At 52.8% G+C, this 16,033-nt stretch overlaps 2 protein-coding genes across 2 annotated transcripts in view; one reads left to right on the top strand and one right to left on the bottom strand.

Moving 5' to 3' along the window:
• RALGPS1 (Ral GEF with PH domain and SH3 binding motif 1) overlaps positions 1–16,033 on the top strand; it is a 76,365-nt gene that overhangs the window by 37,374 nt on the left and 22,958 nt on the right. Inside the window, 5 exon segments of the mRNA XM_078619140.1 lie at positions 10,494–10,631; positions 13,893–13,983; positions 14,448–14,515; positions 15,613–15,632; positions 15,634–15,776. Coding sequence (XP_078475266.1) covers positions 10,494–10,631; positions 13,893–13,983; positions 14,448–14,515; positions 15,613–15,632; positions 15,634–15,776 — 460 coding nt within the window.
• On the bottom strand, positions 246–9,069 carry LOC144736577 (uncharacterized). Its single transcript, XM_078619141.1, has 2 exons — positions 8,359–9,069; positions 246–991 (listed from the first exon to the last, which is right to left on the bottom strand). The coding sequence occupies exons 1-2, from the start codon at positions 8,779–8,781 to the stop codon at positions 440–442; spliced, it is 975 nt and encodes a 324-aa protein (XP_078475267.1). The 5' UTR covers positions 8,782–9,069; the 3' UTR covers positions 246–439.

The following is a 16,033-nucleotide window of genomic DNA, read 5'->3' as shown; positions in this document are numbered from 1 at the left end:
TGCACGCGCGTGTGTGTGTGTGGACGTGTGTGTGTGTGTCTGCCTGCAACGGGGTGCGGTAGTTGTAGTGGTTAGCGCTACGCTGCGCTACAAACCCGGCGACCCGAGTTCGATTATCTGAACCGGTCCTGGGCCTCGCCTAGGTCGACTCGGCCTCAAATGAGTACCTGGTGCGGTGTAAAAACTCCGCGACTGGAGAGACAAAGACGGCCGGGCGTGGTCCCTCCCTCCCTCCCTCCCACCCTTCCTGGCGTGCCGTTCCGGCCTTCACAGGTGCTGCTTCTGCTACTGCTCGCTATCGGCACTTGCCCCGACAGTCTGTTACAGGCTACACGGGGGGTCTTTATCTCTGTGTGTGCCTGCGTGAGTCGAGAGCGAGCGCACCGCGTGCGCGGACCTGCGACGGTCGCGCGATTGAACAACGCGTGAGTCGGTGCACTTAGTGAGGGGGGGGTGTACGTGTGTGTGTGTGTACGTGTGTGTACGTGTGTGTGTGTACGTGTGTGTGTGTACGTGTGTGTGTGTGTGTGTACGTGTGTGTGTGCGTGTGTGTGTGTACGTGTGTGTGTGCGTGTGTGTGTACGCGTGTGTGTGTACGTGCGTGTTGTGTGTACGTGTGTGTGTGTGTGTACGTGTGTGTGTGTACGTGTGTACGTGTGTGTGTGTACGTGCGTGGTGTGTGTGCGTGTGTGCGTGTGCGTGTGTACGTGTGCGTGTGTACGTGTGCGTGTGTACGCGTGTGCGTGTGTACGTGTGTGTGTGTGCACGTGTGTGTGTGGGTGTACGTGTGTGTGTGGGTGTACGTGTGTGTGGGTGTACGTGTGTGTGGGTGTACGTGTGTGTGTGTACGTGTGTGTGTGTGTGTGTACGTGTGTGTACGTGCGTGTGTGTGTATACGTACGTTACCCGTACGTGCTGCGGCAGTGCAGATCCCGGCTCTCGACCGAGACACCAAAGAGGAAATGTGTCGTGGGAGCGGTTGGCGTCGTTCCTTCCCAAGAATTCAACATTTCTTAGAAAAATCTTTGCGGACTTCCCGCGTGCTTGTGCTCTCTCTCTCACACTCTCTCTCGCTCTCTCTTGCACTCTCTCTCTCGCTCTCTCTCTCTCGCTCTCTCTTGCACTCTCTCTCTCGCTCTCTCTCTCTCTCGCTCTCTCTCGCTCACCCCGCCGGCTCCTCCCTGGGTTCCCTCGCTCGTTCGCCCGGCGCACGCCGACTCGCTCACTCGCTCGCTCGCTGACCCTCTGACCCGCTCGCACAGATAAAGGCAAAGATCCGCCGCCCCGCCGTGTAGCCCCAACAGACTGTTGGGGCAAGTGCCCGTCAGCGGAGTAGCAGCACCTACGTGAGGTGGGTGGGTGGCCAGCACCAGGCCCGGCCGTCTTTGTATCCCCAACGCTGAAATTTATCCACCGCACACCACAAACTAATTGAAGGCTGAGTCTACCTAGGGGGAGGCCCAAGACCGGTTCGGATAACCGCTACCGGTGTTGGTTTGCCGTGAGCGGGAATCGAACTCGGGTCGCCAGGTTCGCAGCGCTAACTGCTGCACCACCGCTCCCCTCATCAAAGATCCCCCGTGTAGCCTTAACAGACTGCAGGGGCAAGTGCTGTTAGCGAGTAGCACCTATGAAGGCCGGAACGGCACACGAGGGGGTGGGTGGCCAGCACCACGCCCGACCGCCTTTGTCTCCCCAGTGGCGATGTTTACACACCGCACCAGGTACTCCTTTCAGGCTGAGTCGACCTAGGGGAGGCCCAGAACCGGTTCAGATAATCGTCACTGGCGGTGTTGGCCGTGAGCGGGAATCGAACTCGGGTCGCCGGGTTCGTAGCGCAGCGTAGCGCTAACCGCTGCACCACCGCTCCCCACATACACACACAGACACAGACAGACACACACACAGACACACAGACACACACGTACACGTACGCACGTATACACGCGTACACAACAACAAGATGGGTTATTTAAATATTTTCAAGACTTAGCAGCACAATTATTCAATAAACTGTACGATTTTTTTTTTCCACTCAACAAAGCTCAAGTATGTGGCCTATGGGGGGGGGGGGGCTCTTGTCTGTAACCATGGGTTACACTTTTTAAAATAAACAAGGGGTGTGGTCCCAATACAGAAGCGGCAGTCCATGCACACTTCAGTCTTCGCTCGCTCAAACGTTGTCGCCGTCGCCGCCGGCATCGTTGTTATCATCGACTGCGGCATTATCATCATCAGCAGCAGCAGCAGCGGCATTATCATCATCAGCAGCAGCAGCAGCGGCATTATCATCATCATCAGCAGCAGCGGCATTATCATCATCATCAGCAGCAGCGGCATTATCATCATCATCAGCAGCAGCTGCGGCGGTATTATCATCTGCAGCAGCGGCACGATCATTATCATCATCATCAGCAGCAGCGGCATTATCATCATCATCAGCAGCAGCGGCATTATCATCATCATCTGCAGCAGCGGCGGTATTATCATCTGCAGCAGCGGCACGATCATCATCATCTGCAGCGGCATTATCATCATCTGCAGCAGCAGCGGCACGATCATCATCATCAGCAGCGGCAGCAGCATTATCATCATCATCTGCAGCATCAGCATCATCATCTGCAGCAGCAACACGATCATTGTCAGCAGCAGCAGCGGCATTATCATCATCATCTAGACTCAACACTGCCCATAGACTCAACACTACTCACAGACTCTACACTGCACCATAGACTCAACACTGCCCATAGACTCAACACAGCACCTCCGTTAGCACAGGTTGGCTACGTACGGTGCGAAAGAAAGTTCCAACGTACATGCGTACAACACGTACACGCGTACAACACGTACATGCGTACAACACGTACATGCGTACAACACGTACATGCGTACAACACGTACATGCATACAACAAGTGCCTATGTCAAGGCACTTGACGTATTTTTAAAGCGGTAACAAAAGCCGAGCGTGGTTTAGAGGGCAAGGGGGCAGTGGACGGGGGGGGGGGTCACACGCGGGGGGGGAGGTGAGGGGGGGGGTCACGAAAGGCAGCAGGGGAGGGACAGGAGGGAGTGGAGGGGCGAGGGGAGGGAAGGGGGAAGGGAGTGGGCGATGTAGAGGAGGGTGAGGCTTCGAGAGGGGGAACGAACGGTGATTTCATGAGAAGCGGCAGCAGTAGCACAATCGCCGCCGTTATTGTTAGCGCCTCCGATTAGCGCCGGTTGGCAACGCACGGTGCGAAAGAAGCTCAATATACGTACGGCAGTCGCAGCGTTATCATCATCTTTAGCAGCATTATTATCATCTTTAGCAGAATAATTATCATCATCATCAGTAGCACCATCGCCGTCGTTATCATTAGGGCCTTCGATTAGCGTGGTTGGCTCAACATGCATATGGCAGTAGTAGCAGCATCATCATCATCATCTTTAGTAGCAGCATCATCATCATCTTTCGCAGCATTATTATCATCATCATCAGTAGCACCATCGCCGTCGTTATCATTAGGGCCTCCGATTAGCGCGCTTGGCAACGCACGGTGCGAAAGAAGTTCAACATGCATATGGAAGTAGTAGCAGCATTATCATCTTTAGTAGCATAATGATCATTTTCGCAGCATTATTATTATCATCAGTAGCACCATCGCCGTCGTTATCGTTAGGGCCTCCGATTAGCGCGCTTGGCAACGTACGGTGCGTAAGAAGCCCAACATGCGTACGGCAGTAGCAGCGTCATCGTCATCAACAGCGGCAACAGCATAATTATCATCATCATCTTTGGTAGCATAATGATCATCTTTCGCTACATTATCATCATCAGTAGCACCATCGCCGTCGTCATCAGTAGCGCCTCCGATTAGCGCGCTTGGCAACGTACGGTGCGTAAGAATCCCAACATTCGCACGGCAGTAGCAGCGTCATGGTCATCAACAGCGGCAACAGAATAATTATCATCATCATCATCATCTTTAGCAACTCTTAATGGGTGCAGTGTCATCATCAAGTCCACAGGGGGTGATCGGGCCATGACTTCCGTGGCACCTGGGACTGTAAATCTCCCTCAATGGATTCTGTCGTCACTGGAAGTCTGGTTCGGTCGGGACCTGCAGATCACCGTGTGTCATATCACTCCTTACCCCCTCCTCCCCGCCGCCACCCATTGTCGTCTGCGTCAAACCCTTTCCCGTTCCGATGACGTACGTGTACGTACGTTGACGTATGTGTACGTGTTCGTCTATGGGTAGTGTCGGTGGTGATGTCACGTGTTAGTCTATGATGACGTCACGTGTTAGTCTATGGGTGGTGTTATTGATGACGTACGTGTTAGTCTATGGGTGGTGTCAGTGATGACGTCACGTGTTAGTCTATGGGTAGTGATGACGTCACGTGTTAGTCTATGATGACGTACACGTGTTAGTCTATGGGTGGTGTTAGTGATGACGTCACGTGTTAGTTTATGGGTGGTGTTAGTGATGACGTCACGTGTTAGTTTATGGGTGGTGTCAGTGATGACATCACGTGTTAGTCTATGGGAGGTGTCAGTGATGACGTCACGTGTTAGTCTATGGGTGGTGTCAGTGATGACGTCACGTGTTAGTCTATGGGTGGTGTTAGTGATGACGTCACGTGTTAGTCTGTGGGTGGTGTCGGTAGTAGTAGTCTCGCAGAAGTAGTAATAGTAGCAGTAGCGGCAGCAGCAGAAGTAGTCGCAGCAGCAGCAGCAGCAGTAGCGGCAGCAGCAGTCGCAGCAGCAGCATCAGTAGTTGCAGCAGCCGCAGGAGCCACAGTAGCAGCAGCAGTAGCAGCCGCAGCAGCAGTCGCAGCCGCAGCAGCCGCAGCAGCAGTAGCAGCAGCAGTAGCAGCCACAGCAGCTGCAGCAGCAGCAGTAGCAGCCACAGCAGTAGCAGCAGCAGTAGTAGCAACCACAGCAGCAGCAGGAGCAGCAGCAGCAGTAGCAGCAGCCGCAGCAGTAGCAGCAGCAGTAGCAGCAGCCGCAGCAGCAGTAGCAGCAGCAGTAGTAGCAGCAGTAGCAGCCGCAGCTGCAGCAGCAGCAGTAGTAGCCACAGCAGGAGAGCAGCAGCAGCAGTAGCAGCCACAGCAGGAGCAGCAGCAGCAGCAGCGGCTGCAGCGTCAGCAGCCACAGCTGCAGCAGTAGCAGCCACAGCTGTAGCAGTGTAGGGTTGGCGGATCGCCACAAGGAAGGGGTGGGGGGGAGGTGTAAAACTCCGCTCTCTTGCCAGGAGCCTGGCTCGTAGCCAGGAGAATGCGGTACAGCCAAGTGTGCACTCCATCCGTTTTGTCACGATGGGATCGAGCGTTGCTCCCTCCCCCCACCCTCGCATTTATTGGGTTTGCTCCGGGTGCCCATTAATTGCCCGACAACGTCTTGATACGTAGAGGACTGCAGAGCTTGGGGTGTGGGGGGGGGGATTTGACGTCGGCTCATGCCGTGATTGCTGCTGCTGCCTGCTTCTCCGCTCGCCTCTATTTTTCACATCAACTTAAAACAACAATTTTTATTTTACCATTGAAGGCTGCGCTACTAAGCTAGATATTGCTTATATACAGAAGCGGCATGGCCATCGCAAATGATAGCTCAACGAAGTGGACTTATCATCATCATCATCACTCGGGATTTTATCGCAGTTAGACAAATACTCTGAGGGAAAAACCGGTGGACCTGGAGAAAAAATCCACGCGACCACGGGGAGAGAGAGAGACACCGCAAACTCAAAATATACAGCAGCAGGCGTCAGGGTTGGGATCAAACCCACGACCTCCTGCACACCAGGCGAGGTAGTCAACATCTCCTAGCCACCATGATGATGATGAGAGAGAGATACAAACTCCAAATATACAGCAGCAGGCATCGGGGTCGGGATCGAACCCACGACCTCCTGCGCACCAGGCGAGGTAGTTAACATCTCCTAGCCACCGTGATGATGATGATGAGAGAGACGCAAACTCCAAATACACAGCAGGTGTCAGGATCGGGATCGAACCCATAACCTCCTGTACACCAGGCAAACCGGTCCTGGGTTATCGCCCTTCATCAACACGCGCCGACCGGTGTGGTGAAGTATGGTCAAACAACCCTCATGACTGACGCTGCCTTGGGGGGGAGGGATGGGGGGGGGGATGACTTCATCCAGCAGTAGATTGACAAAAGGAGATGTACATTGTTCCTCTTAATCGAACGCATCAAGCTAATGGCGTGCGTGCTCATATCGACGACTGTCGCCTTTGTGATTCAAAGTTCATTTATTAGGTATAGCCCTGTGAGCCATTCGGCTCTTGAATCGGGTGCAACCGCAACAAACAAAGAACATGAACATGAACAAGAAAACATCTTAAAGTGACTATATGGGACTAAGTGCAAACAGAAAATCCAAGAAAAGACAGCAAAATATTGCAGAAAAATGACCGTACACCAACGCTGTGTGCAAAAATCCCAGTGGGATGCAAGTCAAACAACAACAACAACCACAAGACAACTTAGATTAAGGCCATCAGTCTAACTCCGCACTACAACAAACAAACATGGCCAAACCAAAAAACTTCTCGAAAATCACCAAAATAAAGCCATAAAAGCAAATGAAACAGTGGTGATAATCCGGCGAATTCCATAACCGCCTCTCCGCGGTTACTCCGGCCGAAGTAACCGATCCGAGGCCACCGGCGGTGGGACGTGACTCACCGCGGTTACGAGAAACCTCCCGCCGCCACCACCACCACCACCGCCGGGCGGAATTTCCACCCCGTTTAGGATTCCTTCCCACTCAGCTCACGTCGTTTGCCTGCCGCGGTCTCTCCTTGACGACGCTCGCTCGCTCGCCCGCCCGCCCGCCAGCCCCCCCTCCTCCAGCCCCGCTCGCTCGCTCGCTCACTCACCAAGCTGTGGAAATGTTTTGTTTTGCCAAGTTTCTGCAATTTTCTACGAGCTCCCCCACCCACCCACCGCTGCCCGCCCGCCCGCCCGCCCCCGTTCAGGTGTAGCGAGTGTCTTTTTATTTTTTTAAACGAAGTGTCCAACATTCTTACTCTGAGTTTTTCGGTAAAGTCACGTAGGATAAAAAATGAAATTAAAATAAAAAAAAAATCACGACGTCTCTGAGTCGTGATTTTTATTATTTTATTTTTTATTAATTTTAACTTCATTTCTTACCTACGTGACTTTACCGAAAAATTAAGAGTATGAATCCTTGCAGTCACGAAAGCCTCAAATCTAGAATCCCCACATTCTATTCTCTTCTAGCCCGTGGCGCGATAGTTCCATTTGACTGGGGGACGACTGTGTGTTGTATTGGCGAGGTCTGGGAGTTCTAGATTTGAAGCTTTCGTGACTGCAAGGATTCATATTCTTAGGTTTTTTCGGTAAAGTCGTGTAGGTAACTTGATACAGCTATCGTGCTGTGACGGTTCCACCTGAAGACGGAAGCTTGTGTTGCCTCCGAAACGTCGTGATTTTTATTTTATTTTACTTTTATTAATTTTAATTTTTTACCTACGTTACTTTACCGAAAAAACCTAAGAATACGAGGTCTGAGAGTTTTCGTGGTGTTGCTGTAACTGCCTTGGCCCAGGCTTGTGAATACTTGTGCAATTTTAACTTGGGCACTTTTTGTTGTTGTTTCGCTATTTGCTTTAGCTCTTCTACTATGCTTTGCACCCCCCGCCACTTGTTTGTATTGTTCGCTGCCGTAACTCTGTGACCTCCACCCACCCACCCACCCACCCTCACCCCCCCCCCCCCGGACAACCTGTGCAAAAGAACTTCGTAGCTCTGTGACTGCAGGGATTCATCTTCTTGGTTCTTTCGGTAAAGTCACATAGAAGGGAAATAATAAAATAATTTAAATTAAACAATAATAAAATACAATTCTCACGACGTTTCGGCCACAACGCAAGCAGCCGTCCTCAGGTGAATAGCAGGACTGTCGGGAAGACAGCGTCTGAATGAAGACTTCCTCAGGTGAAAAACAGGTCTGTCGGAAAGACAGCGTCTGAATTCTGAAAGAACAGGTCTGTCGGAAAGACAGCGTCTGAATGGCATTCAGACGCTGTCTTTCCAAGAACAAGGCTGTCGGAAAGACAGTGTCTGAATGGCATTGAGACGCTGTCTTTTAGTATTTCCCTTCTACGTGACTTTACCGAAAGAACCAAGAAGAAGCTTCATAGCTCATCGGATTTCTCGAGGGTAAAATAAAGATTGTGATTTCTGAACGCGCCACGTTCTGGCGAGGGACGGAGATACCCATTGTACGCACGCGAGAGCCACGCACACAACAACAACAACAACCGCCATTCGCCACTAAGTGGCGGTGACGTCACCACGACGCTTGTGTCAGGCCATGTGCACCTTGAGGCCACGTGAAGTGTCGAACGCCCGCTGGCAGGAGGTCACGGGGCAGACCCAGCAGGTGCCACGGGTCGACTGACCGAGATGACCGAGACGACTGGCTGATGCACCACCAGTGCCCCCTACTGTGCCAACTTGCTGTGCTTTAGCCACCCGGCGCTCCGCTCGTTGTTGTGAGCGTCGCTCCTCTGCCCTCCGTTGTTGTTGGAGGGCGACTGCCTCCAACTGCCCAGCAGCGTCCTTCACGAGCCTCCTCCACTGAGGCCGATCTTGACACCACTGGTACCAGTCATCGGCAAGTCCACTCAGCTCCACGTCCTCCTGTACCACATCACTCCATCTCTTCTCTAGCCCGTGCCGCGCCCGTTTAGCCCCCTCGATCCGTCCAAACCAAAGCTGTTTGGGCATGCGGTGTCTGGGCATGCGGGCTACATGGCCCAGCCAACGCAGCCTTGCCACGCACACACACCCGCTCGCACACACACAAGCGCACACACGTGGTTTTTACGTTTGGGTCTACAGGGTGGCGTCATTGGCCGCCTCTTTGTACTCCTCTCCCCTCCCTTCTCCCCTTCTGCCGAAGTTCCTTTGCCCGTCCCTGCTCCCCACGTCCAGTGCACGTGGTCGTTGCATTGTGCCACTTCACCATGACACGCACTTTGCGTAGAATATTTTCATCGTTGCGGCTGGTTTTGCGCTGGTGTCAAACTAACACAGCGGCGGTCGGCGTTTGTTTTCCTCTCTCTTCTAATAATGTTGCACTCTCTCTCTCTCTCGCCACGGTCGAAACAACGTGACGTCTCCGGCGCCCACGGTTTTGAGCGGACCGTCCGAGAGGTCGCGAGCAAGCGCCGGCGCGCGTTAATGGGATTCGGCCTTTCCATTCCTAATTATAGGGATGCAGAGCTTGGGCAATAGTTGCTAGCGCCGGTACTGACCGCCTTCCTTACCCCTCGCCCCACTCGTCTGTTGTTTTCGCCCGCCTTGCGAACGAATACGTAACTTTATCCTTTAAGAGGAGCGGCCCGGCTATAGGATCCGTCCAGAAGGAAGGAAGCGATGGCGAGGTGGTGGGGGGGGGGTTGGGGGGTTCTGCCCGCCGGATCGTGAGCGCCGTCGCTCTCCCGCGCTGGCGTGCGTCTGCGTCGCGCTGACGCCGTGGTGAAAATGCGCGGCCCGAAAAACTCCAAAAAATACACCGACATATTTCCAAACGTCGGCCGTGATGAATGTTCGCCACGGCCCGCTGTCGCGGGAGGTCAGATAAGGCCCGGATTAAGGAACGTGCAAATCCGTACCACATGTGCGGCCGCTCGCTTCCGCGGTGCGCACACTCTACAGCGTCGTTGCAGACGCCGCTGTGTAAACATCATCATCATCAACGTATCGTCGTCATCGTCATCGGCTTCGTCGTCATTTTAGTACGTTAATTTAATTGTTGTTATTAGCCACGTGGCAATTTGCTGAGCGAGCGAGCGTGCGTGCGAGCGAGAGGTTCCCAATCGAGTTTACGTTTCGTCGGAGGTTGTCCATCTGGTGGCGTTAAAATAAGCACCACTCTGGTCGGGAAGCCGGCAGCGGTTTGTCCTATGGATAAGCCTCGTTCCCGCCAGAGGAATGTGGAGTTTCCGCCGTGCATCCAAAAATGGGAGGGGAGGGGAGGGGCTGGGTGGGGAGGGTGGGGAGAGGCTGGGTGGGGAGGGGCTAGGTGGGGAGGGTGGGGAGGGTGGGGCTGGGTGGGGGGGTAGGAGGGGTGGGGCTGGGTGGGGAGGGGAGGGTGGGGCTGGGTGGTGGGTAGGAGGGGTGGGGCTGGGTGGGGCTGGGTGGGGAGGGGAGGGTGGGGCTGGGTGGGGGGTGGGAGGGGTGGGGAGGGGAGGGGAGGGAGGGGCTGGGTGGGGGGTGGGAGGGGGCTGGGTGGGGAGGGGCTGGTCCGTCGTCTGCATACTCGAACGATGTTAGGATGTCGATGGCAATTTTATCGTGTCGCTATCGTAAGATCGAAATATCCTCCGAAGTCGTTTAGTTGAATAGCCGCTCGACGTACGTTGGCACGAGCAGGGACACTGGCGGTGGGCGCCATCCGCGAGTCCACGGAGGAGGTGTAACCCACCACCGTTGCCCTGTGCGCCACGCAGGGATCTACCTGTCGGATCTCATCTACATCGACTCTGCGTACCCGGCCTCCGACAGCATCATGGAGAACGAACAGCGCTCCATCCAGATGAACAACATCCTCAGGGTCATCTCGGACTTCCAGCAGTCCTGCCACTACGGTAACCTTTGACCCGGGCGGGGCCGTCTGGAGCGCCGCGGGTCGACCAGGACACAGCTCGTGGGTTTTTTAAAATAAATTTTCTTCTTTTTTTTTTCTTAAAATTTTTGTCTTTTTTCTTTCTCTCATTTCTTTCCTTTTTTTCTTTCCTTTTTCTATCCTTTACTTTTTTCTTAATTTTTTCCTTTTCTTTCCTTTTTTGCCCCTTTTTCTGTTTTTCTTTTATTTCTTTCCTTTTTTCTTTTCTTTTTTTCTTTCATTTTTCTATCCTTTTCGTTTTTTTTTCCTTTTTTCGTAAATTTGTATCTTTTTTTTTCTTTACTTTTTTGTCCTTTTTTTCTTTTTATATCTTTTTTCTTTCTTTTATTTCTTTACTTTTTTCTTTCTTCTTTCCTTTTTTTCGTTCATTTTTCTATCCTTTTCGTTTTTTTTTCCTTTTTTCGTAAATTTTATCTTTTCTTTCTTTACTTTTTTGTCCTTTTTTTCTTTTTATATCTTTTTTCTTTCTTTTATTTCTTTGCTTCTTTCTTTCTTCTTTCCTTTTTTTCTTTCATTTTTCTATCCTTTTCGGTTTTTTTTCCTCTTTTCGTAAATTTTATCTTTTCTTTCTTTACTTTTTAGTCCTTTTTTTCTTTTTATATCTTTTTTCTTTCTTTTATTTCTTTACTTCTTTCTTCTTTCCTTTTTTTCTTTCATTTTTCTATCCTTTTCTCCTTTTTATTTAAATTTTTTATTTCCTTTTTTGTACTTTTTTCTCTTTTTTTCTTTCTTTTATTTCTTTCTTCTTTCATTTTTTCTTTCCCTTTTCTATCTTTTTTATTTCCTTTTTTTCTTACATTTTTTTCTTCATTTTTTCATTCTTTTTGTTTTCAAAGCAATTCGATTTTTATTCAACCCGTTTGCACCGTTTGTGCGTTACGAAACGCGGACCATGGCAGACAGTTGTCTCTCCGTCCGGCCAGCTATTACGTTGGGCGGGGGGGCAACGGTGACGCGGGCCCTGCCGTGGTGCGGGGGGGGGGGGGGGGGGGTCCCCTTTGTCGCAGAGTTTCGCGGTTTCAAATCTGGCAGGCCGCCCCGGTTAATACTGTGCGGGCGTCTTGACCGTAACCGACAAATCGCGACGCCCTCGTCGCGGTTGGACGCCAGAGAGATCCCGTGCAGTTGCATCGCAAAGGTAGATCGGTGCGTGTGCGCGGCAGCGTCCTTCACGAGCCCCCCCTCCTTCACAGCAACCGATCCCGACACTCCCCGTATACCGGTCATCGGCGAGCCCAATCACCTCCACATCTCTCGTCCACTGCCACACTCACTCACGCACTCGCTCAGACGCGCACGCACGCATTCTTGCACGCAGGCACTCGCAATCGCGCCACCATCGCAGACGGACGCTTTGCTGCCATGGAGTGGTGGAACGCACGCACGCGTGCTTCACCGAGTGAAAAATGCGTGCGTGTTCGTTTTGCCTTGTGGTCGCGTACCTTCTCTCTACCTCAAAGGCATCCCTGTCAACCCCATATAATATCAGCGCCTACCTTGTTACAGACCAATTCAGACCTTCTTGGTCACTCCGCGCCCCTTATAAACCTCAAAGTTCTTCCTACAAAGTCCCATCGCAAGGGAGAAACACAAACAAATAGACAAAAACATTTTTTTTTTGCCCGCGTTGAAACGGCTGTAAAACTTCCCCGTACAAGAATACGGGGCAAACCGTGATGGGTTGACCGCTATGCAAATTGGCACAATTTTTTTTTCCCCTCCCCACTCCCGCCCCCCCACCCATCCCCCCGAGACACTCGAACCAACGCCGCTGTGAACCTAGGTTCGAACCCAGGGCCTGGCTGCCTCTACCCCAGACACAGGGGCTCGTGATGGCCGTTGAACGGGGGAGGGGGGCGGAGATGTAAGGATAAGCGGGGGGTTGTCGGTGTTGCTTGGGTTGCCATTACGATGACTCGCGTTGACCTAGGTTAGCCTCCTCACCGACTCTCTCCCGACTTGTTTTTCGGAGGGCGCTGCCAGGTTTCTACATTAGAGGGCGTTCGTGCGTGCTCATGCCCATGTAGTGTGCTTGTGCTGTGTGCGCGTGTGTGTCGGGAGCGGTGGTGTTGCGGTTAGCGCTACGCTGCGCTATGAACCCGGCGACCCGGGTTCGATTTCCGCTCACAGCTAACACCGGTTGACGATTATCCGAACCGGTCCTGGGCTTCCTCTAGGTCGACTCGGCCTCAAATGAGTACTTGGTGCGATGTTTAAACATCGCCACAGGGGACACAAAGGCGGCCGGGCGTGGTGCTGGCCACCCACCTCCTCGTGTGCCGTTCTGGCCTTCATAGGTGCTCGCTAACAGCACTTGCCCCAACAGTCTGTTAAGGCTATACGGGGGTCTTTGTCTTTGTAGGAATGCATGCGTTTGCATCACATTTATCCCCCATTAAGACGGAAACAGTCTTAATGATGCCGAGTTATAATTCCTGGCGAAATGTCACACTACTCGAATGTTGAAGTGGGCTTACTCTCCAACACACAAGCGGTTAGTGCTGTACTAGTAACGAATTGTCAATGTTGTAGTGGGTTTAACTCTCGAACACACAGCAACCGGTTAGTGCTGTACTAGAATCGAATTGTAAATGTTGTAGTGGGTTTAACTCTCCAACACAGCAACCGGTTAGTGCTGTACTAGTAACGAATTGTAAATGTTGTAGTGGGTTTACTCTCCAGCACACAACCGGTTAGTGCTGTACTAGAATCGAATTGTCAATGTTGTAGTGGGTTTACTCTCCAGCACACAACCGGTTAGTGCTGTACTAGTAACGAATTGTAAATGTTGCAGTGGGTTTAACTCTCCAACACACAAGCGGTGTGTGCCTGAACTCGTAACGGATTGGCCACGTTTTGTTTACGTGACACAACCTCACCGATTGGCCGTTTCGGGTGGTGGTGGCGGCGGATTTAACGGCACAATATTCATATTTACGCGCTGTGACCCAAAAAAAACCTCTTGTAATAATGGGGCAGCGCACCGACTGGTGCGCCCCGCTACGAACCCGGCGACCCGAGTTCGATTCCCGCTCACGACCTCTGCATCTCCGCTGCCGCCTTGCAAGTTACGCTGGCTACACGGTTCGTTTTGGACGTCGCGTTTAGTTTTTTTTGGGTGGTCTCTGCTCTTCTCGGGCCGCGCCTGCCCGCAGCACGCGGCGCGCCGTGCCGTTTGTGCGTTCCGTTTAATAAAAAAAACAATGTCTGTGTCTTGGTGCAGAGCTGCCTTTCCTGAGCCACGTGCAGAAGTATCTCAAGTCCGTGCGTTACATCGAAGAGCTGCAAAAGTTCGTAGAGGACGATAATTACAAGTGAGTGGTGCACTCGCTTGCGGCGATGGACGCGCGTGTGCGGGGCTGACGTGTTAACATCAGCACTGGGGGAGACAAAGGCGGGCGGGCGGGCGGGCGAGGTGTCAACCAACCCACCGTCTCTTGTGCCGTGCCGGCCTTCGTATAGCTGGTTAGCTATACCACACACGGTGAACCTGGCAAGCTGAGTTCGATGCCCACCCACGGCCAACACCAGTGATGATTATCTGAACCGGTCCGGGGCCTCTGCCTCTCCTAGGTCAACTCGGCCTCAAATGAGTACCTGGTGCAGTGTGTAAACATCGCCATTGGGGAGACAAAGGCGGCCGGGCGCGGTGCTGTCCACCCACCCCCTCGTGTGCCATTCCGACCTTCATTGGTGCTCGCTAACCACGCTTGCCCCAACAGTGTGTTCAGGCTATTTACTGGGGGATCTTTCTGTGTGTGTGTGTCCGTGTGTGCAGGCTGTCCCTTCAGATTGAGCCCGGTGCGAGCACGCCCCGGCTCTCCTCGTCGAGAGAAGACGTCCCAGGTTTGCCCCGATTTTTCTCGTCTCATTCAACGAATCAAAGATTCTCGTTTTCACAGCCGGGGCGTGGCGAGCTCGCGATTCGGAGAGGTCGACTCACGAGTTGGAAGGCCGAGGTGGTCACACTCGGGTTTTTTGGCGGTCGACTAATCGCGTTGTCCGACGACCGCTCCGACCGACGCTCAGTAAAAATTGTAATATGAGAATATCCGGCTCACTGACGTATCACACCTTGTCATGGTGATTGGCTCTGCCGGTCCTGGTTTACAGCCAATGGGGGGAAGCCTGGGGGCGTGGCCCTGACGTGATGGAAGGGTGACAGCTATGGAGATTGGTTCTGCTGGCTTTGGCCACAGCCAATGGGGAGACGAGTCAGGGGCGTGCTCCCGGGAGCTGACGGAGGGAGCCTGGAAGATTCGACGCAGGCTAACGAGAATTGGCTGAAACGCACCACGTGACCCGGGTATTAAATAGGGGTGGAGATGAACGACACGTGGTCAGAACGGGAACCAACGGAGGAAGGGGCCAAGCGGGAGCGGGGCTCCGAGTTGCCACGTGGCAGTGTGTCTCTCTCGGTCTATCTGTCACTTCACGTTGTCTACCAGCAGCGTGAAGTAGATGTAACCCAAAGTGAATAAAAGACGGATTCCACAAGTCGTCTCGAAGAGTCTTATTACGAAATGATCAATCGCTTCGTGAGCAGTGCGATCGTCACGTTGGTTCGGCCGTCGTCATCCGATCCTAGTCACGTGCTACGTTGTTGCTATTCAAACAAGTGCCACCCCACCCCCCGTGTCCTGAGGGGTGGGGCCTAACCAGCAAGAGGCGGGGCCTAACAAGTAAGAGGCGGGGCTTGAGGAAGAAGGGGCGTGTCCGAAAAAGGAAAGGCGCATTGAACTGGGTTTGGTGCGTCGCGCGCTATCCCACACCTGATGACGATTGCTTGTGTTGCAGTCGAAACGTCGTGAGAATTTTATTGTTTTATTATTTTATTATTTCCCTTCTACGCGACTTCACCGATAGAACCAAGAAAAATGATTCGATTGCGTAATCCATGCTGTCATCCTCCACCGCCCCCCCTCTACCCCCACCCCTGACAGTTCACGCCCCCTGCCCGGCCCCCCCCCTCACCGGGCCCCACCACTCGCCCGGCGCCGCCTTGCTTGGCACCGCGCGGATCCCCCGTCGTGTCCACCCCGCCGGGGGTGGGAGCCCGGTGCCTCCCGGCACAGAGACACCGCAAGAGCCACAGCCTGGGCTACTGGTGAGTGATTGATGCATTCCTCATTAACCTAACCAGCCACAACCTGAGCTACTTGTGTGTAACCGACTCATGAACCCATTAACTTAACCGTCACCTCACCATTGGAACCTCATTTGCCAGGAAAAAATATGATAATTGGTGTTTTACCCTTCTATCTGGCAACAAAACTGACACCTTTTTTTACAAGGAGTCATGTTTGCATAGACCACAATACCTGCAGTCTTTGAGTTGTGCGCCTTTTGGCGTCATCTGGTCCA

This window comes from Lampetra planeri, chromosome 61 (assembly GCF_965212315.1).
Source record: "Lampetra planeri chromosome 61, kcLamPlan1.2.h2, whole genome shotgun sequence".
Taxonomy (NCBI): Eukaryota; Metazoa; Chordata; class Hyperoartia; order Petromyzontiformes; family Petromyzontidae; genus Lampetra; species Lampetra planeri.
The sequence above is the reverse complement of the archived record's forward strand: the minus strand, read 5'-3'. Positions and strand labels throughout refer to the sequence as shown.

What these genes read in the sequence shown, in the direction of transcription:
- LOC144736577 (XM_078619141.1), bottom strand. Translation starts at nt 8,781, where the DNA reads ATGCCCAGACACCGCATGCCCAAACAGCTTTGGTTTGGACGGATCGAG. An exon ending in ACACTTCACGTGGCCTCAAG is followed by an intron (nt 992 to 8,358) that starts GTGCACATGGCC and finishes ATTCTTGGGAAG; the next exon opens with GAACGACGCCAACCGCTCCC.